Below are 24,602 nucleotides of genomic sequence, written 5' to 3'. Positions count from 1 at the left end.
CCTATATAAACAATTTACTCAACAAAGTAGGAAAGTATGTGAAACTGAAATTACAGCCTATCGAATTTTTTTCACTTCTTAAGCCAAACGAAGTTTCTCTATCAAATGAAATTGCTGATTTCAAAATTACGTGAACATCTCAACACTCAACTCTTATACGCTAATCCTTTGATCTTTCATAATAGTAGGTAATTTCATTTCAACTAAACTATATAACTACGAAATAAGATTTTGATTAGGGTATCACTTCTAGCAAGCGATAAAACGATATTCAACGAACAAGCAGAGAACCGCGTGACAAAGTGAACATCACATGGATTACTTAAAAATCGTTTGTATCGAAATAAACAATAAATTCAAGGTTAATTCTAAGTATTTTATATACATTTTTTTCGTAATTCATTTTCTGAACATACGATTTTATTTGTGTATTCCTCTGTCATATACCCTTAAAAACAAATTAAGCCTAAAAGACAAATTTATTTTTTGTCTTTCTTTTCTACAAAATCAAAGATTTATGAACGCACCAGAATGTTTTATAATCGCAAATCTTAAAATTCAAAAAATTCTAGGACTGGCACTATATTTTCGCATTAACGGATTTAATCCATGATGATATAATTTAGGGGATTCTCAGTAACTCAAAAACTTTGATTTTCTATTCACAGAACTGTATTCAAAGCATACAGAGTTCTGTATACAAAGCAGATAGGGTTTTACAGTACCTTTGAACCTGTCACGTATCACTGCAAATCTTTAACAGATGCTGCTATTTTGAACAGGAAATTACCATGCCATCTCAAAATGGTCACTTTTAAAATAGTTGACTTTTAGAAACGATGTGTTTTGAGAGCAGCTGTTATGGTAAGAGATACTATCACAAAGTCACTGTTTACAGACGGGTGGTTTTAGTCACCTCTACTGCTAGTGCGCACTATCGAAACCAGATGTTTTAAAATGGTCACTTTTCAATAGTAGACTCTTCGAAACAGCTACTATAGAAAACCAACCGAATTGAAAGGAATACTATTTCAGAGTGACTGTTTTGAAATGTATACTACTGGAAAAGTAGCTGATATCGTTAATTGGTTATTGTTCTCAAGTGGCTACTAAGTAAAAGTAGACGTTTGGGCTCAAAAGTGCGATAGACATGTTCTTGGATTCAGCCTTTCAAATATACCCGTACGCCACTTATTTTCGGGGGATTTTTATGTCGTGACCCAAAAGTTGAAAATTGCCTTCCAGTCACTTATTTCTCAATTAAACTGCTATAAACCATATATATTTGAAAAGGTAACATTCAGAGCAATCTATTCAAGCCCATAAGAATACTTTTTAAGATACTTGGTTGTTCATGATGATGTCATTATGACGTCATCAGTATGGCCGCCATCAAAATTTCATATACACACCTCCTGAAATAAAATTTTGCATATATAAAGTGCAGAAACAGTTTTGTGTGTGCCTGAATGGATAGATATGAATGTTACCTACAATATACAACCATTTCTGTGTGATTAGATCTCCAAATAAATGAATAAAGGCTCTCTTACCTGAAAATATCCGTTTAGTGAAATTTCTAGAAAAACACAAATATCAATTGTCACAGTTCATATGCAGTTGTATCCAGTTTATAAAGTATGCCATTGTTCAAAACAGGGTGCAGCACAAAGAGGCACATTTCCACAGGCTACACACCTGTATTTTGTTTCAACACGTTTCCGTGTTCCAGGAGCCCCATTTTCGCGATCACGTTCTGAGCAGATTCGACAGACACGAAACGCAACTTGTCTGTTTCCAGTAGGAGGATGCAAAGCTGGGAAGTGTCTTCCACTAAAGTTGATGGGGACATCATTTGACGCTCTTGGGCGACCCTTAGCTGCAGATGTTGGATCAGCACCATCACCCTCCACAATCTGACTTATCAAACGTATGCCAAATTTGAGATGTCGCGTGTTTCTTCGAGTTGGATCTGCCTTCTTCCAGAGAACAAACTGTTGAAAATTGCGATATCGATCAAATGCATAGCTAGTTTACAGTACCATTTGATTGTTTTACGATGCATAGCATTAGCTTCAAGCATGTGGTCCTTGAGATCTACGCCTCCCATTTGATGATTGTATTCGACAATTACATGTGGCTTGCGTATTGGCTCTTGAGTGGTGCGGTTGACTTTCCCAGTATCAACAATATGTTCATCATGATAGTTAGATAACATTGAAACATACTTTTTGTCCAACCAACAGAGTGCTAACAGTTTGTCTGAGCTTCTATGTGTAATGTCTCCTTTCACCAAGGGAATTTGTACCCCATTAGCATCATAACGGTACTTCAGATCTTTGGGCATGTGTTTTCGATCAAGCCGAACAGTACCGACAGCATGAGTCGCACGTTGATATAACTCCAGAAAAAGAACAGGGCTCGTGTAGAAATTATCTACCGTCAATTTGTATCCCTGATCAAGCAAACCATCCATCGAATCCATGACAACATCTTAAGAAATACCATGCACAGACGCTTGATTTGCAATTTGATCTTGTCCGGTATATAACCTGTATTTCCAACAGTATTCACTGCTACTTTCGCACAGATCATACGACTTTAGTCCGAAACGTGATCGCTTTTTGGGTGTACTGCTTGAATATCAGCCTGCCCTTCCATAGCAAAAGAGCTTCATCTATTGACACACACTGTTCAGGGGTGTACATGCGTGTGAAGCGGGAAGTAAGATAATCAAAAAACGGTTTGATTTTCCATGCACACTCACCCTCTGGTCGTGGAATATTATTATTCTGAAAATGTATCACACACAAGATTTGTAAGAAACGATTCCTACTCATTATTTGCCCAAATCCTGGTGTTTCCAGAAACTGTCTGTTGACCAATATGAATCACTTACTGGTTTTTCTACCAATCCAAACATTATTACCAATGTCAAAAAGCGCCACATAGTCTCACGATCAATCGGTTTCCACATATGCATACGTGCATATTTTTTATTAGCAGGCGTGGTTATTTTTCTCTCATTTCCATACCGATTTGTTTCTCTCACCACAATATCAATTAGTTCATCGGTAAGGAACAGTTTCAAAAAATCCCATTCTGTAGCATCATTTGGTAATCGGAAATTTGGACCATGTTGTCCTGTAAATGGAAACGAGTGAGTTACCTGTGGGTCTCTTTTCCATTCTATTTGGGGTGGTTGATGAGGTTGATGACGATTTCTTCCTCGAACACCAGCTACACCACGAGCACGTCCACCACGGCCTCAAGCTTGGCCACGACCACGAGCAACGATACGTCCACCACGTGCTCGTCCGCCTCCGCCTCGTCCATGGTCTCCACGGATATTACCACGAACAGCTGATCCATCGCTAGCTCCACTGTCGTCATCAGAATCTTGACTACTAGGTAGGCTTACTGCTCCTGAAAAATGAATAACCAGAAGTTCATGAGAATTTGCCTAATTTTGCCTATAATTTCAAGACCATACTCGAAAACGAAAACACAGAGGAATACAAAGAAATTGTAGGTACCGTAAAGTAGGCATCGAGCAATAATTCACACTGAAATGTGACACTGACATTATTTATGTTGAGAGTTGATGTGTACATACCTTCAGATTCGCTGGCAGTGCCATTATCATCACTATGATCTGAATCCATAGCAGAAACCGACGGCGACGCTCTATCAGCATCGCTAGATTCGTCATCTATTACATCTTCAGCATCCTGTAAGGCCCTATCATCAGTATTATCACTGTCACTGACAACATCCTGATCACTGCCATCATGGAAATTGGTATTTTCACTTTCATTTCCACTTTAATAACTAAAATCATCATCGTTTATTTGATCAACAACAGCTACAAAATCATACCGTTTAGGTCTACGATTAACCATGAGAATCTCACTAATACACATACATTGTATCCCTTATAAATCTCCTAGATGTCATCAAAATACCAGCAAATTCATGAAATTGAACATTTCAAATACGTGAATGTTTACTACGGTACCTAGAAACGGTGATACCGACTATATCGGTACAGGCGGTCAAGGGGTTAATATGTCTTATAACATTGGAGTAAACCGTGACGTTTTATTGCAACAAGACATACATACATTGAAACATAGAGAAAATTATGTCTTTGAAAATATTAATTTCTATTTCTGCTCCTGCCTCGGAATTCGCCTACCTGGGAAAAATTTTACGGTCCCACAAGATCCGAGGTAAGCGAGTTTTACCGCAATCAATGCAAAAATATCATTGACAATTATGCAAAGTCCAGGAAAAATAGCTTTTGCTCAAATCAGATGGATGGCCTTCATATGCGAATAAGCCATATGCTCAAACTGCAAATTCAATCAAATTTTATTCCGCAAAAAAATATCAAATCCAATTCAATTTTACTTTATTGAACAAATTAAACATCAAATCCAATTCAATTTTTTTTTATCGAGCAAATTTCAGAAAATTCAATTTTATTCCGCATTCAAATCAATAAGACCAAGGGAAAAGATTTATCTGAGGTATTTGTTCCTGTCAGCTCCAGTCGCTGTCTGTGCTACTTATGAAGACACGATTGTATGGTAACGAGAGAAATCCCACAATAACGAAGCCAAGAAAAATTCTATATCAGAATGATTATATTTGAGGAGCGACGTTTGGGCTAACAACTGTTAGCCATCATCAGGCTACTGAGAACAAAATATAATACCAGCCCAGTGGGCACACAACCAATTTTTGACGTTGATCCTGCGTTGACGACCGAGACGTCGAAATACTGACGTGGATTTACGTCGATGGTTTTCCTAGTTGTAAGCTGACGTCGCTTTACTAGTTGATTTCAACGTTATATCAACGTGGGCTTGAAACAGCGTTCTTTTAAAAACTCCCTGATCATTATTGACGATATTTTTTTCTTCATTTTGAAAACCCCATGTGCTCAAATGGTCCTTAATACCAATCACCGTGATACTGCTCGACATATTTTTTATTGAAAGACTTTCAGGGCAGATATCAATGTGACATATCCTCTTTATCGATGAAATAACCATCTAATATATATATTGGTAAATGCAATGGTAATGCTAACGTTGCATTAAAAATGTGTTATTGACAACCTAAATCGACCTTCGAATTGCGGGATTCGAACACCATCCACCAAAATTAATCAATCGATGTAATAACATCGTGGCCATTTTGGTTCATTCGGGTCGAGGAAGAAGGCAGTCGCAGTGAACTTTTTTTCAGAATTTTCAGGTACGTAAGTAGTTTTGAATAAAGCTAAACCATCGTATTTCATTAGCTATGAATAGAAATATGCCTTATAACGCCCAGACCTGCTAACCCTTAGGGTTTCACCATATCTTACACAGCCGGGTGGGCGTGTTTACGTCGTCGGCCGACGTCGTACGTGTACGGTATACCATGTGGTCAATCCACAAATCAAAGGTAGAGACAGATGAAACTTTATGAACTAAATGTGATACCACATTCATTTGAGGGTAATGAGTACGTAAATGCAGAAACAATTAAGACTGTTTCTGCATTGTCTTTTAATTGTTCCAGTATAGGCCTGTTGTTTTTTCAGGGTGATATCAAATTCACTGATGTTGATGTTATACATAAAATGGAAATAAGACATTTTCTTTTGAGGAGACCTGTCCCTGTGAAGTCAACATTGGTAAGTAATTTTTAACAATATTCCCTAGTTGGGAGAATATTACCAAGTACCTTTATAGTGTCTGATATTGGTCACACTAGGAGTTTATTGTGAATACAACCACTTCCAGGACTAGTTGAAGGGAGCAATGGCTTTGATTCATTGTTATAAAACCTACATTGAAAAATTGATTACTGACTAGTTTCTACTGACTGATTACTGACTAATTTCAAACTTGCTAAGTTATGAAAATATTTCTTGCTCATTCATTGCATCAATATTTTTATGGTTACAGATGCTGTTCGCAAATCGTAAACTGTATCAGACATCATGGAAGTTATTCGGAACCAGCTGAAATATGATGCTGAGAGAAGGATTGAGTTAACTGTCAAGAGAAAACTAACACCATAATGGATCTTAGAAGAAACTGACTATGTATGATTCTCGATTTCTTAAATTGATAAGTAGATTACTACAATTTGTAGTTAGGTTGTGCATTTTAATCATGTTTTGTTGGTTTAAATTTTATTTTTGGAGCTTATTATGTTACATGCAAACCATTTGGTAATAAATGTAATTATTTCTATATGTATTTCAAGTATATGTGCTTGTTTGTGATTTTATTGGTATCGGGTTAACATTTCGGTTGGTATTGAGTCATATTCAGATTAAATATTATCTGCAAACAGGTTGGATGGAGGTCTATACGCAAACAAGTTATTCCATGTTGATACGACGTCAGACTATCAGGTTATAATTTGGTCGAAATCAAGTTGGATATTGGTCGTCGGACTATTCACTTTTCAAAATCAACCTACAGTCGACGTCGAAACACAACGTCGTTTCAACATTGATTCAACACTGGGAGGATGTTTATACAAGCATATGACAAATGATTAAGATTCAAGGATTAAGATTAAAGTAAGATATCCTGGTATAATATTTGTTCTCAGTACGCCTGATGATATTGCAATGATGTATGGTTAAAATAGCGGTAGTAAACACTTTGCCGTATATGGTTAGATATCCACTTCGTTTATGAAAAGCTGTCGGGCTGGCCATAGTGCCCCTTAGTATTGTTTAGGATATAGTCAATAGTCATTTTATGAGTGGACACGGTGTGTCACAAGCGACTCCGTCTCTATGTGGACGTCGTGATGAGAATTTGTGCGTATTGAAGAAACTACGATTTCATTAAAAGTTTACACCGACCAAAATTAAATCCATTTTAAGATTTTTTTCTTAATAGTTATAAATGATATTTCAAAATGTAGACATGTATAGCTACCATTTGCAGCCTTTATCCTAGAAATTGAAATTCATAGAGCATTTGACATTTACAAAATTAATTTACTAAATTTCATCTATTCCAGACGATCCTATTTACTACAGATGAGACTATACTAGAGGCAGTTTCAAAATACGATAACACTTACGAGGGCGAGGGATATAGCTTAGATGATGAAATCCAGTTACATACTGCACGACCAAAAACAGCTGACGATGGATTAGAGGTAACTAACCGGTACTGTGGCCAATTTTTTTTTCATTGGTTTACATCTATGACATACCAATGCTGGCGAATTCAAATTGAAATAATGTTCATGTAAATCATGAGACACGGCAAAAAAGTCATACATATGTTTCAATTATTCCCTACAACATAGCGTGACCAGATTTTTGATTAAATGGTCCAGATCTTCTTAATATCATTGCCTACAAGTTTGGTAATAACAATAGATAATAGTAATAATAATAGATGAGTAGGGGTTAAGTTATCATGTGGCGATGCATCCTAATTCATATTAGTAGAAGGATTGAAATTAGGGTAGGCTATGTCTGATCAGAAAAGTATTAATCTTCAGTTTTTTAGCCCCAGTTCTTGTGCAGCAACACACATCAGGCCATGGTTTCAGGTCGCCTTTCTCTCTGGATGTCTGTCAGTCTGGATGTCTGTCTGTCTGGCTACCGTTGATGTACACTACAGTGATTTGGCCGCGGGCTTCAACCATGTATTGTAGTGTTAGCTATAATATATTGTACCAGGGCTTGGCGCCCTCTGGTGGAGTTTGATAGAAATAGAGTTAATAATATGGCGATTATAGAGTTGGTTGTTCATTTGTCGTAGCTAGAGGAATCCAATAAACAACAAGAGTTTATAATATGGCGATTATGGAGTTGGTTGTTTATTTGTCGTAGCTAGAGGAATCCAAAACCCAACATGGTGTCAGAAGTGGGATACATTATATTATGTCAGCCAAAAAGATAAATAGTCTCGAATCACCGAGAAAATCAGCTCAAGGTTGAAAAGCTCAGCTGAAAGACCAGCAACGTCAGCAGACACAGACTCGTGATGTGGACCTTCCTTAAAACGGTACGTGACTACACTACATGTGTATAAGGATATACAGCGAATGATGGCCTCGTTTCAGATCGCGCCACCAGAACCGTTTGATTTTTCTAAGCCTACAGAATGGCCGAAATGGCTCCAGAGATTTGATAGGTTCAGTATAGAATCAGGCCTGTCAACAAAGGATGGGGCTACCCAGGTAAATACACTGATTTACAGCATGGGTGAAAAGGTTGATGAAATCTTACCTAGCTTTGACCTTACTGAACAACAATTATCTGACTTACCAACAGTCAAAGCGAAGTTTGAAGGACATTTTATTGTCCGTCGAAACATCATATATAAAAGAACCCAAATTCAATCGTAGGATTCAGTTGTCGGGTGAGCCAGTCGATTCTTTCATCACAGCACTATACCGTCTCGCTGTACACTGATTATGGTGCTCTGCGGGAGGAGATGATACTGCAAGATACCAAGATGGGACCGCAACGTAGTTGGACTACAAGATGAGAAACTCTCCGAACGACTACAGATGAACAATGAGCTCACCTTACTAAAGGCCGTAAACATCGCGCGAGAGAGTGAGTCAGTAAAGACACAGCAACAAGCCATCAGAAATGGTGGTTCTGCATCTAACAGTGATGTTGAAGAGATTAAAGCATGTCATAGGCAATTTCAAAACCCTAACAAATCAGGGAAGGCCCGGTTCAGACCAAACAGTGTGTCGCAGCCGGAGAAATCAAAAATGCGTTATTTGAACGATTCATCATGTTCCTGGTATGGTCGTAAACCGAACCACAACCGTATGCGTTGCCTGGCGAAGGATGCAACATGCCCACAATGTTCAAAGAAAGGACATTTTGCTGCCATGTGCCGATCGGATCGGGGAAGCTGAAACCCGGAGGAGTTTACACTCGGTAGAGGAAGACGTTAATTCCTTCCTGGGTGAAATCATTGGTGGTTCCAGCAGTCCTTGGTCGGTCAAACTAAATCTGAAAAGCCAGGATATCCAGTTTAAGATCGACACGGGTGCGGACAAAACAGCTATCTCCGAGAAAACTTATAATGAAATGACGCGTCGCCCTAACTTATACCAACACGTTATATGGACCTGGTCGTGCGAAATTAGAGACTTTGAAAATTAGGTGTATGCTTGCTTTGGAATCCGCCAAGAATGGGAGAAAACATTCGGTTAGATCCCTACAAGACATATACATTGTCAGAAACCTTGTCAAGTCACTACTCGGAAGACCAGCTATTGAGGCACTCCACATTCTGTCGAAAGCAAACCTTGATACTGTCGAAGAGAATACAAGTATGCTTGATGAATACAAGAAGCTATTCCCGAAACTCTTCACAGGATTGGGGCAACTAGAGGGTGCGTACAAAATCGAACTGAGGGAAAATGCGCAACCGTATACGATTATACGATTACAACACCCAGGAGAGTTGCTTTACCCCTCATGTCTTGAGTCAAAGACGAACTCGTGCGCATGGAGAATTTGGGTGACATCAAACCGGTCGATCAACCATCAACCTACTGATTGGTGTGCGGGAATGGTCGTTGTTCCGAAACCAAACTCCGAACGTGTTCGAATCTGCGTAGAACTTCATCCACTACCGACAGTTGATGAAACCCTTGCTCAACTCAGCGGTGCAAAAGTATTTTCGAAAATCGATGCCAATTCCGGGTTTTGGCAAATTAATCTAGATGAGCAGTCGCAGTTGCTTACAACATTCATGACCCCCTTTTGCCTGCCATTCGGAATTTCCTCTGCACCAGAGTACTTTCAAAAACGTATGCAGAAAATTCTGGATGGGATAGAAGGGGTGGTGTGCGAAATGGATGATATTTTGGCAGCTGGCCCTGAGCAGCAAACTCACGATAGTAAATTGTTAGAAGTATTGCGAAGACTAGAAGCTGCTGGTGTAACCTTGAACACCGATAAATGCGTCTTCTCAGTACTTTCAATCAAATTCGTGGGACACATCATTAGTGCGGATAAGATCAGAGCTGATCCTTTGAAAGTGGCAGCTATCAGGCAACGTGCCAACGATTTGATAATTTCCTGCTCGGATCACAGTTCCATGTCGAAACTGATCACAAACCCCTCGTTCCTCTGTTGGGGAAGAAAAACCTCGAAAAGCTTCCGCCAAGTGAAAAACGTTTTAAACTTTAACTGATGCGGTATTCCTTTCTTGATCTCACATGTTCCCGGAAAGAACATGACAACGGCCGACACGTTATCTCGTGCTCCGACGAAAGCCGGGTGGATGATTCATTCGAGGAAGAAAGAACCGCGTATGTCAACACAATTTATCAGGGATTCCCTGCGTCTAAATCATGACTAGAGCAAATCCGAGAAAGTCAATCAAGCAATGACGTTTGCAAACTAATACATGAGTACATTCAGTCTGAATGGCCTAATCAACTAGACAACCGCTTAAAAACATACTGGAAACTTAAAAGCAGCCTTACTTTCAATAATGGACTATTTCTCAGAGATTGCAGAATCGTAATACCAGGAATTGTGACCTGAAATGCTTAGACGGATTCACGTAGGACATTTGGGTATAGTCAAGTGTCGGGCGCGAGCGAAAGATTCAATCTGGTGGCCTGGATTGAGTCGTGACATCAACGATGTAGTAAAATCGTGTGAAACGTGCATCAAATGTCAACATGATCGTACTGAACTGCTTATGCCGACAGATTTCCCGTGTCGCCCGTGGCAAAAAGTGGGAACTGATCTGCTCGAGTTTAAAGGTCAGTCATACCTCGTAATAGTGGATTATTTTTTCGCGATATGTAGAATTGGCTAAACTACACTCTACATCATCTGTTGCTACGATTCGTCACATAAAATCGATATTCACCTGACATGGTGTTCCCGAAATTGTAATATCCGATAACGGTCCACAGTATGCGTGTGAAGCCACAGAGTGCGGACATCACGCAATTACGTGCGAAAGAACTACATCTTAAACAACGCCAGAAGTTGAACTACGACAATCGTCACCGTGCTAGGGAACGCTTCACTCTAACGCCCGGTGACAGAGTTTTCCTGTGAGGAGAAGGTGATCCAGGAACAGTCATCAAATGTGCGGAGACCCCCAGGTCTTATGTCGTTAGAACAGAGAATGGTGACTTTAGGCAAAACTGTCGCCACCTTGAGGAAATTCCAGATACTTCCGATAATCGCGTTACGTTTCCGTCGAGTCCAGAGAAGTTATCTATGTCTCAGGCGACTGAGAATCCAAAAATTGATGTGTCTTTTCAGAATCAACATGCTATCGATGGAAACGTCACACGTTCAGGCAGGACCGTTAAGCCTCCAAGCCATTTGGACTTATAATTAATTCCATTTAAATTCATCAGTTAGTAGCGACTGTTAAACATTTGAAATAAGACAATCTAATACAAAGTCGAACTTAACTGCATAAAATTTTTATTAAACAAGGTAATTCATTTAATACATATATATATATATATATATATATATATTTATATATATATATATATATATATATATATATATATATATATATATATATATATATATATATATATATATATATATATATATATATATATATATATATATATATTTATATATATTTATATATATATATATATATATATATATATTTATATATATATATATATATATATATATATATATATATATTTATATATATATATATATATATATATATATATATATATATATATATATATATATATTTATATTTATATATACATGTTTAAGGCCTCGAAGGGAGGTGTAGTGTTAGCTAAATATATTTTACCAGGGCATGGCCCCCTCTGGTGGAGTTTGATAGAAATAGAGTTTATAATATGGCTATTATAGAGTTGGTTGTTCATTTGTTGTAGCTAGAGGAATCCAAAACACAACATGTATCAATATTCTACTTTTCCAAATCATTGGGATATTTACTAGATATGACATATCCGTAAGCTGGACTCACGCTTGATATTTGGATTTAGTGTTCTGATAACGCGGGTGATAGGAGATAGTTTCTAGTCTGCTTGAAGTGTTTATTGAATTGTACGCTACCTTTTGGCCTACTGAGCTTTACAGTTTCAAACAAACACAATATAATTATTGTGTTTATTTCCGGACTCATGGATTGAACTTCGAACAAAATTTGCAATAGAAAATTTTGGCAAGATTGCTAAGACACGTAGTACAAAGGTTTATTTCTTTATCCGAAAATGAAATTGATCTTACAAATCGAATACACCATGAGACCTAGCCATGTTAGATAAAGGTTTAGAAATACGATGTTTAGGAGGGTAAGAGTGATATAGGCCTAGCCTCCTCTGGCCGGTTGCTAGGCCTATGCAAATACGTAGGCCTACTACAAGGCCTACGCACATACTTTTAGGCCTACATAGGCTAAAATGAAGATTTTTTGAAAAGCTGTGAGTATTTGTCTGAGCAGGCAGTTTTATAAACCAGAGTTTTCATTCGAGTCCTTTCATCATTAATTAAACTAATTGTCTTATGTTTTTTCAAATTGTAAAGTTTGTTAAGATATTTTACGTAATGGACTGTAGATAGATATTATTATTATTTTTATTATTATTATTATTATTATTATTATTATTATTATTATTATTATTATTATTATTATTATTATTAAGTCTGTGGTCCTCCCAATCAATATCGTCATAGAACATTTGCCGGCAGATGTAATACATTAACCACTTTACCTTACCACAGTAAAATCTACCAATGCTTCAAGGCCCATGGGCCTCTTGTTTTCCTACTGTAGGGACGTCCATTCACTACAGCACTTTCACGAGGTGAGACAACTGACAGCAAAACTGATATTGTGAGGCAGATTATTCAGGCAGATGATTGCAATGTGTATAAAGGACAGCGTAAGTGTATTTGTAAATGATTGATGACAACCCTTATGAAAAAGTGTACTTTAAGTGCACTTTTAAAGTGCGCTTTTGAGTGTACTCAAAAGCGCACTTTAAAAGTACACTTTAAGTACACTTAAAATGGAATGAACTCAGAAAGTGCACTTCATATCTTATTCCAAGTGCACTTCCTTGCATGAAAATCCTTCCTGAAAACCTTAAAAAAGCCAGAATAGTCTCACGTTCGATTATGTACTACTTTCTCTATATTTTTCATATTTCAATTAACAGGTTTATTCCGACTCTTGATGTTATTGAGTTTCTTCCGCATCGCTGCTCTAATATTGCTTTGTTCAGCGGCAGGGAATTGTCTACTAACATAATCTGAAACAATACATCATAAGATTTTATTAACAGGATGTTAAAACACTATACGATTTAGGCATCCCAATATTCTTCTTGCCCACCCTGAAGATGATAAATGGTGAAAGAAATCCTATAATGAAATCAAAGCTAGGGCCAAGTGAAATTCAGCAGCAGATTTCCAAATAGCTGATCACTGCAGGGTAAAATGAGGAGAGTCTGCTTCTACTAAAAACTCTGTGCAACTATTTCTCAACACCCGTCTTCGCGATGCAGTGAAATACTTTTGTAAAAATTACCAGATTGAAATCCATCATGCATTTACATCTTTATTGTGTAATGAATGAATTGCTTGGTCGCTGTATGAAAATGGGGCCCAATTTGTTGGGAGTTTGGCAAGGTTTACTGTCCCTGTCTTTTTTTAGGTTCACAATTTTGCATCAAATTTTTATTGGTTTAGTTTTAGGCAACTGTATAAAGTTGCTCGTTTACCAAATAGTAACTTCAGACTTACTCTTAATCGCTTGAACTTTTGTTGGTGACAGAGCGGTCTTAGTTGACTGCCCGATACCCTTCAGTACGTGTGTCTGAAGACATCGCGTGCCAAATACTGCCACCATGACATCGCCAGTAAAAATACTGTATGACTTCCGACTGCAGGAATCAAGGGATGACTTCTTTACTAATACCCCATTCCCCAAATCGGTCATCTGCTGAAAAGGAAAGAATCAGAAAAAGTTTTTACAGGAATATTCGACGATGACAGCCATTTTTATTTAATCATAGCTTACCATTCCGGGACTTGGATCAATATTTGTGGTTTTTGGTTGAAAATATGAATGATGTATTTACTATTTAAAACTAGGGGTCCAGTTAAACATGCTCACGTGGGAAGTGGTTTCAAATGCTCGACAATCTGACAATTTCAATGTTCAATTCCCCTGGGGAACATATATTGAAACCAATTACCTTGAAACTCACCAAAATCATAGATTGTATCATATGCTAGCTACAATTTTGTAATTGATTGCGTTTAGACTTAACTGGGAGGAAAATATGTAGAATGACCGTGGCACGCTCAGTGACAATGACTGTGATGAGTAATTGATATTCTACTATTATAAAGTAATAAACTCAAAATGTTAAAATACAAACTTACTGTTGTGGGAAATAGGACTTTCCTATTGACAGCAGATTCTGAAGATGGTTTGAGAATCTAAAAATTATTGAAAATAACGTTAAAACATTCTAGACTCTCGTATTTGTTCTAGATTAAGGGACAAGTGTACGTACCGGCGAAAGAAAAGCTTCTTGACTGACCTAAATTACAAAGGAAAATTCATAATTTATTATTTTTATCAACATAAAATGTAGAAATAGAGTACACAATGTAAATGTAATTTTAAAAACCTCATCATTCTGTTCATCCCTATCTCCAGGCGCAAAACTAGAAACTTGTTCATCATCATCATTGCCATTGTCATAATCACGACCACTATGATTGATAGGTCGTACATCTTTCTGAATTTTATCTGAAAGAACGGTGAAAAATTGCATTTCTTCTCATATCAATCGATATATTCATATCATAAGATTGTGTTATTTCAAAGACTTACTTTCCTTTTGACATCCACACTCAACCGTCATGTTCAATTTGTCCCTAATAACATTAGGAAGCATTTCCATAATTTTAACTGGTAATCCTATAAAGCAAAATGCTGATAGAAGGCACACATTATCTTTCAAAATTATGAAATCACTAAATTAGAACCAACAATAGAAAATACTTACGTTCTTGTAAATAGAGTTTTCGATTCGTTTTTCGGCATAACCTAGTTGTTGTTTTAGGTTTTTTATCTCCTCTTCCAAAGCTATTGTATCTTTTTTTGTCTGAAATAATAATGTTGCAAATCTATAGTAGATGCCAGGTTTCAGGGTCTATGCCTAACTGGTATGCTAAATAGGGTCCAAGGAGACCATGCCAAATTGGTAAACAGTTTGAAATGTTAAAAAATCTGATTATTTCAAGACATCACCTTGAAAGACCCACAATGATGCCATAAGATACACTTTTGCAATCGATTGTGGTTACAAAATATGCACAGGTACCAATGTTAATTGTGTAATAATTCAATATTCTACTCTCCCCAAGCAAAAACTTGGTAATCCCAAATTCCATGAGAAGAGATGTATTCTATGACAGTGGTATTAATTATCAAATATCAAGACTAAAATTAAAGCTCTTCCTAAAAAACCTTTTCAAAGAATAAGCATCATGAATTTCAATGACAAAAAATTACAAACCATAATGAAGCTACAGGTCTCAGAAATCCAAAAATCTGATTTCTTGGGACCGTAAAAATTTGCGTGACATCCTATAGAACTTGGATGACATCCAAGTTCTATAGGATATCACGCAAATGTTAAGAATTACATCATGTTATGTATTTCATAGTTTCACAAAAAATACAGTCAACATCGCTCAATTTGTATCTCTAGGGGCTGCTGTTTTTTCAATGAATTAGACATTATACAGATTTTGCATAACTGCTAATCACCTGTTTGGGTCCATAAAGGACTGCCATCTTGCGTCCTACCAGCCAAATTTTGCTGATAGGGATGTAAACATATGCCAAAGATCAAGATACTGATTGAAGTGTCTTCAAAAATTCCCTTAAGAATTTTGAAATGTGTTGTAAGTGCTAATTTCAGCAAACAATTGCTGCCAGGCGGCCATCTTGATTCTGACCAAGCCAGTGTGTGTCTAGGGTAAACACAAATCAAATCAAATTATATCAGATCATGCACAAACCAAATATCAAAACAATACCTACAAGCGTCTTCAAAACCTACCAAATAAACTTATTCCATGAATCACATCTCTAACAATAAACCAAATAGCAAAGAATTGAATTTCATTGCAACTCAGTTGAAAGTGGGTCTTACCGGAGTTTCATTTTTCATTTGCTTGAACTTTTCAAGCATCAAGTTAGCATGTTGCTTTGCTGCTGTGGTTGTCTTTACTTTCTTTCTTTTTTTCTCATTGGTGTCCTATAGTATAGATTGAGCAAAAAATTTAAACGTGAAGAAAATCAATAGGTAAATTATTTAATTTTCATTGCATACCGGTAGGCCTATATCTTCTTCTGAACTACTTCTGAAGTCTTGGCGATGACCTTTCTTTTAGCCGGTGTTTTATTTACTATCTGGATATCACCTTCCTCAATTTGGTCCTTCAACAACTGCTCTCTTGTTAGAACCAGATCTTCTCTCCTGACTGAAAAATGCCATTATTGCTATTAAACCAGCCTATCCATAGTCTAGTACCTAACCGCCACTGCCGTTCCCCAGCCCAGGACAGTAACAACTTCTGTTATTCAGACTAGCCTATCCAGTATCCTGGATGACTAAGTTAACCTTTTTTTTGTTAAAAACAACACGTAGCATTTAACAAGGCATCATAAAACCAAGGGTTCAATGCAGCGTTAATGCAAAAAGTAGGTTTTTTACGAATTGTCATTATTGCATTAAAATGAAAAACTAAATTCGACATCTATATTTGGTAAAAGTGCCAGATCCACGCCTCTCGCGATCGATGCAATCTACTGAATAACAAATATCTGTTCTAGCGTCAGAATGTCTAACGGAATCCAATGCACTGATTCATTTTATGACATCTTCACTAGAAAGTAGATTTTTACCAGGTTTTCATCTCAAGAATCTTGACGATTTTTTGATAGGACGCCATATTGGATCGTTAAGTATTTGCTGAAACGATGTGAAGGTAATCAGTACATAAAAACTAATAAAGAATGTTGTCAACTGTCACTGGGGTTAACACTGGGGTTGTCTGACAAGTTTGTTGAAATTGACAAGAAATTTTGATTTTTCTTCCTCAAATTGAGTCGTTTATGAAACGTTGTTTCAGCAAATATTCAACAATAAAACAAATCTTCACTTCAGATTTCTAATAATCTACTTTTAAACCAATCTACTGAATTGAGGATGACATTTTGACTCTGAAACAGTGATAGGCCTATTAATGTAAGGCGGAGCGGATTTGCACTGATCTTACCGTCTGTGTGGCACTATAACCAGTAATTAGGCCTATGGCTTATATATTTGAAGTAACAATTATTTCTTTAACTCACCGGCAAATTGTAGTATTTTCGCTTTAAACTTCCCGCTGTTTTTCCCCTTTTTCCATGCGACGAGAACCTCTCGATGAATGGGCCAATTTGAACCAATATCGTTTTTAATGTCCTCAAAGTTGATGATTGAGCTGGTTTCACCTATTTCGCAACAACATTCATCAACGAAATCGAATAATGCATATTTCAACTTAAAAGAAGCCATTGTGTGTATCGAACAATGACTTTTACCGGCAAATGTGAACGACTTTTGTGTTTATTCAGAAAAGAAGCCACGCGCGAGTGTGTGAGATCAGCGCCACCCAGCAAATTCAATTCAATTAGTTATTGACTGTGTTGGTTTACAGGAAAAATCAGGGAAATGTGAGGTTTTCAAATCATTACAAATGAGATTATACGCAACCATCCATTTCAAGATTCGCTGCAATAGCCTTCTCCGGATAAAATATGAAAAAGTTGACCGATATGTCTCAAAGTTCGCAGTTACGCGTTTTACTTATAAGTCCATATCCAACTATAACGGTTTACCACTTCCGCATCGTTTATCGAAACGTGTACTGCAAACAGCACAAAGCTACGGCACATTATTAAATAGTTTATAGTTTCTGCGAAAAACCTTACGTCGGATCCGAATCCGAAGTGCACGATCTGCGCTGTGCGATGTATAAACGTTTCCTAGAGCCCCATGACAATCATGGAAGTGATGAAGATGTCACTATATGTGATATGCCTCGTACCACTAAATGGCGAAGACGCCAACAACAACAACAACAGCAGCAGCAGGAGGATGAACAGGAACTTGAATCAGGTAATTTAGATTTCTTTAGTTAAGCCTAACTACTGCATGAGGTCCACTGCATTATTTAAAAAAAAAAGTATTGCTAGACTACCAGATAGGTCCAGATTTCACGAAATAGAAACTTTCAAAAAACATGTTCAAAAAATATCCAGAAATTTTCTGCCATTTGTAGTGTACTTCGTCTAATAAACGATTATTACTAAAGTTGTTTTTTAATTTATGAGCGATAGTTCACGCTTGCATAATGCTAAAAAAACCGCTCCGTGGACGCTTGGAAACGTGGCTATGATGTCATCACCTATCCATTATCATAACAAAATGTAGGTGGCGCCACGTTACGGGCCGCAAAAGCCGTTTATCAGCATTACGCAAGCATATGCTAGTCGCTGATAGATGAAAACACAGACCAATTCGTGATTTATTGGTGAATGCAAATTGGTTATTGAACAAATTGATGCATAATATTAACAGATAAATTGGTTATAAACAAAATGACGGACCAAAAGGCTGCGCGGAGAGCATGTGTGACAGACAGTAGTGGTAATTTTTAAATATTTTCTTGCCAACTAAGCATTCCGAACCCAAGCGTGCTACATGCTTTGGAAGGGCCTATGGTACGGAAACGATCTTGTCTGGTAACACTGAAAAGGGTCAAAAGGTTCTTGAAAAGTTGAATGATGGCTTTGTAATTTGAAATATGCTAAGGGAAATGGACATTTTGCCAAGCTGTTTGGGGATATTTCTCTTAAACTTTGTCTGTGCTTAGTACAAGACATGAATTCAGTGAAGTTACAATGTTGCTTTATTCTCATGTTTAATTTATTTTTTTATAGAAAAAAGTCCTTCCTCATCCTTGCAACAACTGACACAATCATCTTCTGAGGCTGTTCAAGATGAAGAATGTCAAGAAGAACCATCAATATCCTGTGATGTTGATAATGAATGTAATGCATTTTCAAGTGATCAATGTGTAAGTCAGCACTACTTTACATTCAAGATGCTTCTATTTGTGATTTAAAGTATCAATACTTGTAAGTTATAAATGCGTTACCTTGTTTTATTATACTTTTTCAGAAAATGATGCCCGAGATTGGTGAAATATTCCATGTGATCGAAGAGTTACAAAATCATGATAATTATGCAGAGCAAAATCGAGAGTTTGGTGTAAGTTTAGTGATAATATGTACATAGGCCTACAGTACTAAGATTTTAGTAGCAATTACAGTCAACACCAAATTTTCTAATGAAATCTCACGATTTGAACTTTTAAAATTAATGCGACTATGCGAAAATGCAACTTATATACATAGTATAGTTTTATAAGGTATAAAGAAGAAAAAAATAGATCAAAATAATTATACGAATCATGTTACGACAAATTCCATGACGGCTTAAGCGGGGCTGACTGTGTAGTGTTGTGGTAATTGTTACATATAAAGTAAGGGTGAAAATGCCCATTCTTGTGATATTGGCCTCTGTTAACTGGAACACCCTTTTTGTAATCAAGCAATAGATGGTGGGATTATATTGACTGGTCTTTATCTATTGTAAAAAGTAGAAATATTAAACTTGAAAATGAAATAAGAACATTATGATTTCTTTTGATTTAGCTTGATGAAAATCCAGTGATTGATCAGCCTGTTGTAAATCCAATTAATGATGAAAACCTCGAGGTATGTGATTATCGACCATTTTCTCGAACTGATAAAGTGCCCAACTACAATGATTTAATTCTTTTTTTTTTCATTTTTATAGAATGGGGAGTTTGATATTCCTCTCTACGAGGGAGCGAGCATAACAGTCGGCGAATCGGCGCTACTAATACTTTCATACACGTTAACGGCATAAGATATCCGGTGTTGGTCTTCGTGACCTTTTGTTACTAATTCAAAATTTGTTGCCTGAGCGATGTAACATTACGTGGACTAAGTTTCTGTTTTTGAAGCAGTTTCAACGAGCGCTTAATCTGCAAGAACTATGCGAAGTTCATTTCTTCTGCGGGCAGTGTGGCCAATATATAGGACCACAAGGTGCGGACACCGGCGAAAGTTGTGACCAGTGTGGAACCACTTTTAATGAGGATGATTCCCTTAAGTCGGGTAATTTTTACATATATCTTCCCCTTGCGACGCAGTTGAGAGAACTTTTTATTGAAGAAAATTTGATGGACGAGGTTTTACGTTATAAAGCTGAACACACTAACAATGAAAATCATTGTGATCTAATTGATGGAGATCTTCGTAAAACAATACCTGTTCTCCATCAGTTAGATAGCATTTCTTTACTATGGAATGCAGATGGTGTTCCAATTTTCAAATCTAGTAAATTTAGTATTTGGCCTATTCAGTGTACAATCAATGAACTCCCTCCTAAGATACGGAAAAAACATGTTTTATTGTGTGGTCTTTGGTTTGGCACTGAAAAACCAGTTATGAATGGAAATTTCTTAAAACGTTTTGTTGATGAAAGTATTTCATTGGAGACAGAAGGTCTTGATTGGGTTGACCAAAGTGGTAGAAATCATAATACTAAAATTGTAAATCTTCTCTGTTCCTGTGATTCGCCTGCCAGAGCAATGCTGCAGAATTTTAAGCAGTATAATGGTTTTTACGGTTGCCCATACTGCCTTCATGAAGGGGAACGCGCAGTAGATAATGGCAATGCCAGAATTTACCCACTTAACTACCCGCTGCCCCCTTTACGTAATCCACTTGATACAGTTGCCCATGCGACGGTAGCAATCGAATCTGGCCGTGCAGTGTTTGTTGTCAAAGGACCCTCAGATTTGATTTTGCTGCCATCTTTCAACCTGATAGAAAGTTTCACAGGTGAATATTTACACAGTATTTGTTTAGGCGTTATCAGAAAATTCTTGGCTGAGTGGTGCGAGACCGCAAATGCTGAGTACTATATTGGAAACAAGATTATTCAAATCGATAACCGCCTCCAGTCAATTAAACCTCCAATGGAGGTCACTCGCTTGCCTCGGAGTCTTGTCGAGAGGAAATTTTGGAAGGGAAATGAATTCAGAGCATTTCTTTTATATTCCCCTGTCATTTTATCTGGTATTTTACCAAATGTCTACCTTAGTCATTGGCTTTTATTTGTCTCAGGTATTACTTTATTGAATGGTACTTCAGTTTCAGAAGTTCATATCAGCCAAGCAGACATTATGATAAAAAAATTCATTTTGAATATTCCAGATCTTTATCATAGAAATTTATTGACTTTTAATACACATCTTGCTCTTCATTTGCCCGACTGTGTTAGGCGATGTGGACCTTTATGGTCTACATCATCATTTGTATTTGTAGGGTTTGCCGGGAAACTGAAGAGTTTCATTCATGGTACTCAAGGAGTCCATTCACAAATAACACGATCTTTCATCTTGTTAAAATTTATTAGCAGGCTTTCAAGTAGGTGTTTAAGGGATGAAACTAGTGCATCTGTTTTGAAATTTTATAATGACCTATTGAGAGGATACCCCCTTGTCAAAAATCATGACACTAATAATAATACAACCTTCTTTGGTGCTTGTAAAACCACCAATCTCAATGGTATTCAAAAGTCAGCTATAGAGAGATTTTTAGATTTTCAGTTTGAGAAAGATGTTGCACATTTCTTTAATCGCTGTACATATGGCGGTAGATTGTATAGTACTGCATCTTATGATGAAAATAAGAGACGATGCAATTCGTATGTTTTACATGGTAATAATGTTTTTAGAATTCAAAACATTGTCAAAATTGCACCAACCTGCCAGTGCATTGTAGATTGTGGATGTGAAACTTATACACTATTTCTAGGCAGTCATATAAATGTTAAAAAGTATTCGAAACGAGACGCAGACTGTGGCACTATTGGTAATTATATACTCATGGGTGATGATGAAGGGCAGCTAAAAGCTGTGTCCCCAGACCAAATTGGGAGGAAATGTATCTTTCTTCCTTCGTTTTTCGAAACTAGATTTAATTATGCATACATTCCATTGCCAAATGATGTTGAGTGTGATTGACAGGCTTATTTTTAGCCCACTTGGACTTAAGTCCCAGCGGGCTATTGCGTTCACTTTTGTCCTTCCATCTGTGGACGGAATCAAGTTATTTTGGGAATTATGAAGATGCTTCAATGGATCATCCTCCCTCGGCAAGGATTCGAACCTGAAGGCATCGTTACACTCAGCCACGGCACGAACCTTTGCAACACTAGACCGGGTTCGCAGGTACATGCGCAGCTTTGCTGCACGAAAACTTCTGGTACCAATCAGATTGCTCGTTGTATAATCAGCCCAAAAACTGGTCCGGCCAGATTCACTTGATAGCCAACTCGCTATCTATTTGTTTGACTTAGTCAGCACTTTTTACATATCTTTAGCCCACTTGGGACTTAAGTCCCATCGGGCTATTGCGTTCATTTATTGTCTGTCCATTCGTTGTTTGCCAAAATCGTACTTTTTACACATTTTGAGGAATTTTTGCATGTAGTAAATAGCTAAAAACTGGTCAAGTGTTTATCAAATTTTGAGTCATACATTTTTATGGACCCCTTATTGAATACTTTTTATTGATTGTTTAGCCTTCAACCCAATCAAGCGTTTGTCATACATGTATATACTTCAACAACAAAATGTGATACGAGGTTCAATGGTATATCATTAAATGTATCAAAGTTATGTTGATAAAGATTTATTTAATTTATCAATTAAATCTTTATCAACATAATTTACATTCCACATGCATCAGTCACATGAATTATGATGTAGTTTAGGCCTATTTACAATTTGATATTGAAATATTCATCTTTTGATAGTATTTACTTATTTTCTAAATGGATGATATGCATTATCACCATGCTTTATAGGCCTATGCTATAATTTGCTAGATGTGATAATATAGATATTTCAGACTATAATTCAATAAGTTTTCACAGTAATCAGTTCAAGTCATTGTCCATCTATTTTATTGATTTTCACTCAAACATGTCACCCAATGTAAGTTTCTTAGTGGTCATGTCATCAAGCTGTCTGACACCAAGTTCTAAAGCCACATTAAAAGAAAATCCTGTTTCTGTTCCTGTTCCTGGGTAGGGCAATCACCAAAATGGGTAGGTAGGTAGAGATTTTTTTTCTTTTTATAGAAAAAAAAAATCGTTTATTCTTCTATCAGTGGGTAGGTTGCCGTAAATAATTTTTACTGGACTGAATTTTTACTGGACTGAATTAACAACTAGTAGACCACAATAATAAAAGGAAATTGCGATGTTCGTACAATGAACTATAAAAAAAACTATATTTTGAACATATTTCACGGAATTCCTGGAATTTTACAATCCAACGTCGCCATCAAAGTCTGATTAGCAAAGTTGTCTGAGCATGGCTGCGCCATTTCCAGAATCAAATTTTAAATCCGAGATAATAAAATGTTCTTATGATTGATCTCAGTGCTGACATCATGATTTGGTAAAAAAAATATATTTACGAGAAAGGAGTTTGGTAGTCGGTCGGCCACATATATATTTTTGAAAAAAGTTATTTCACCTAAAATTTTGAAAAAGGGTCGGTAGGCAATTATATTTTATTCTGAAAATGATTATTTGAAATGGGGAAATATTGGGTCGGTCGGGCCGAGAAACAGGGTTTTCTTGTGGCCTAAACTGTACTTATGATTCTGTATATAAAATGATTTAAAATTTAGATAACTATTCTTATTCCATGATACATTTAATAGATTGCCTCATTTTTACCTGTAAGATGTACCACTGGAGTGATTACTAGTTCCCCAACAAGGCTGTCGTTGTATGGACATGAGCATAATAGGCCTAAAAATTAATTAGTAGTAAAAAGTAATTGCCATTAATTAGTAGTTTTGCCTATGAGAACATGTGAACTCAATACATGATACGTCGAATTTAAGAAGATTTTACTATTGAATTGAATGTGCAGTTGCTAAATTACATATCATTAATGTAGAAAATTATGACAAGTTATCAAGTAAATGTACAGTTACATCAATTAAGACGTCAAATTAAGATTTTAAAATCTATTATACAAATAATTCAATCAAAGTGAGCCATTATTTGTTCTAAAATGTTAAAATGATAATTAGAATGTATTACCAAGTTTGGTCTCTGGTGAAATTAACTACATTACCAAGTTAGTAATGATAGACTGGGACATTTTTACCGTATACCCCTGGGGCCAGTAGCTCAAAATTTGTGGGAAAGATAAATGGTGGAAACATTCATTTGGCACCATGTCAACTATTCATTGGTTAACTCTAACCAACTTTTATGCTACTGGCCGGGCTAATAGATATTTCGAGCCATGGTGGTAATTCTTGTTTGACTTAAGTACACACTGCATTCCTTTAACTTCAGCTGTA

General features: G+C 36.7%; 3 protein-coding genes across 7 annotated transcripts in view; all 3 read left to right on the top strand.

The window, feature by feature from the left end:
* LOC141903821 (katanin-interacting protein-like) overlaps positions 1 to 24,602 on the top strand; it is a 382,582-nt gene that overhangs the window by 282,693 nt on the left and 75,287 nt on the right. For all 5 annotated transcript variants that reach the window (XM_074792155.1, XM_074792154.1, XM_074792152.1 and 2 more), the window contains 2 exons: positions 7,042 to 7,182; positions 12,816 to 12,924. In XM_074792155.1, the coding sequence (XP_074648256.1) occupies positions 7,042 to 7,182; positions 12,816 to 12,924 (250 nt within the window). The remainder of the gene's footprint in view (positions 1 to 7,041; positions 7,183 to 12,815; positions 12,925 to 24,602) is intronic.
* On the top strand, positions 18,084 to 20,141 carry LOC141903261 (uncharacterized). The gene is made up of 6 exons (XM_074791356.1): positions 18,084 to 18,231; positions 18,694 to 18,762; positions 19,056 to 19,192; positions 19,297 to 19,386; positions 19,833 to 19,895; positions 19,978 to 20,141. Exons 1-6 carry the CDS (start codon positions 18,084 to 18,086, stop codon positions 20,068 to 20,070), a joined length of 600 nt encoding a protein of 199 aa, XP_074647457.1. The 3' UTR covers positions 20,071 to 20,141.
* Positions 20,387 to 21,995, top strand: LOC141903260 (uncharacterized). The gene is made up of 3 exons (XM_074791355.1): positions 20,387 to 21,335; positions 21,426 to 21,569; positions 21,949 to 21,995. Exons 1-3 carry the CDS (start codon positions 20,387 to 20,389, stop codon positions 21,993 to 21,995), a joined length of 1,140 nt encoding a protein of 379 aa, XP_074647456.1.

Source organism: Tubulanus polymorphus, chromosome 4 (genome assembly GCF_964204645.1).
Source record: "Tubulanus polymorphus chromosome 4, tnTubPoly1.2, whole genome shotgun sequence".
Classification (NCBI taxonomy): domain Eukaryota; kingdom Metazoa; phylum Nemertea; class Palaeonemertea; order Tubulaniformes; family Tubulanidae; genus Tubulanus; species Tubulanus polymorphus.
Note: the sequence above shows the minus strand (reverse complement) of the source record. Positions and strands in the feature narration are given on the sequence as shown.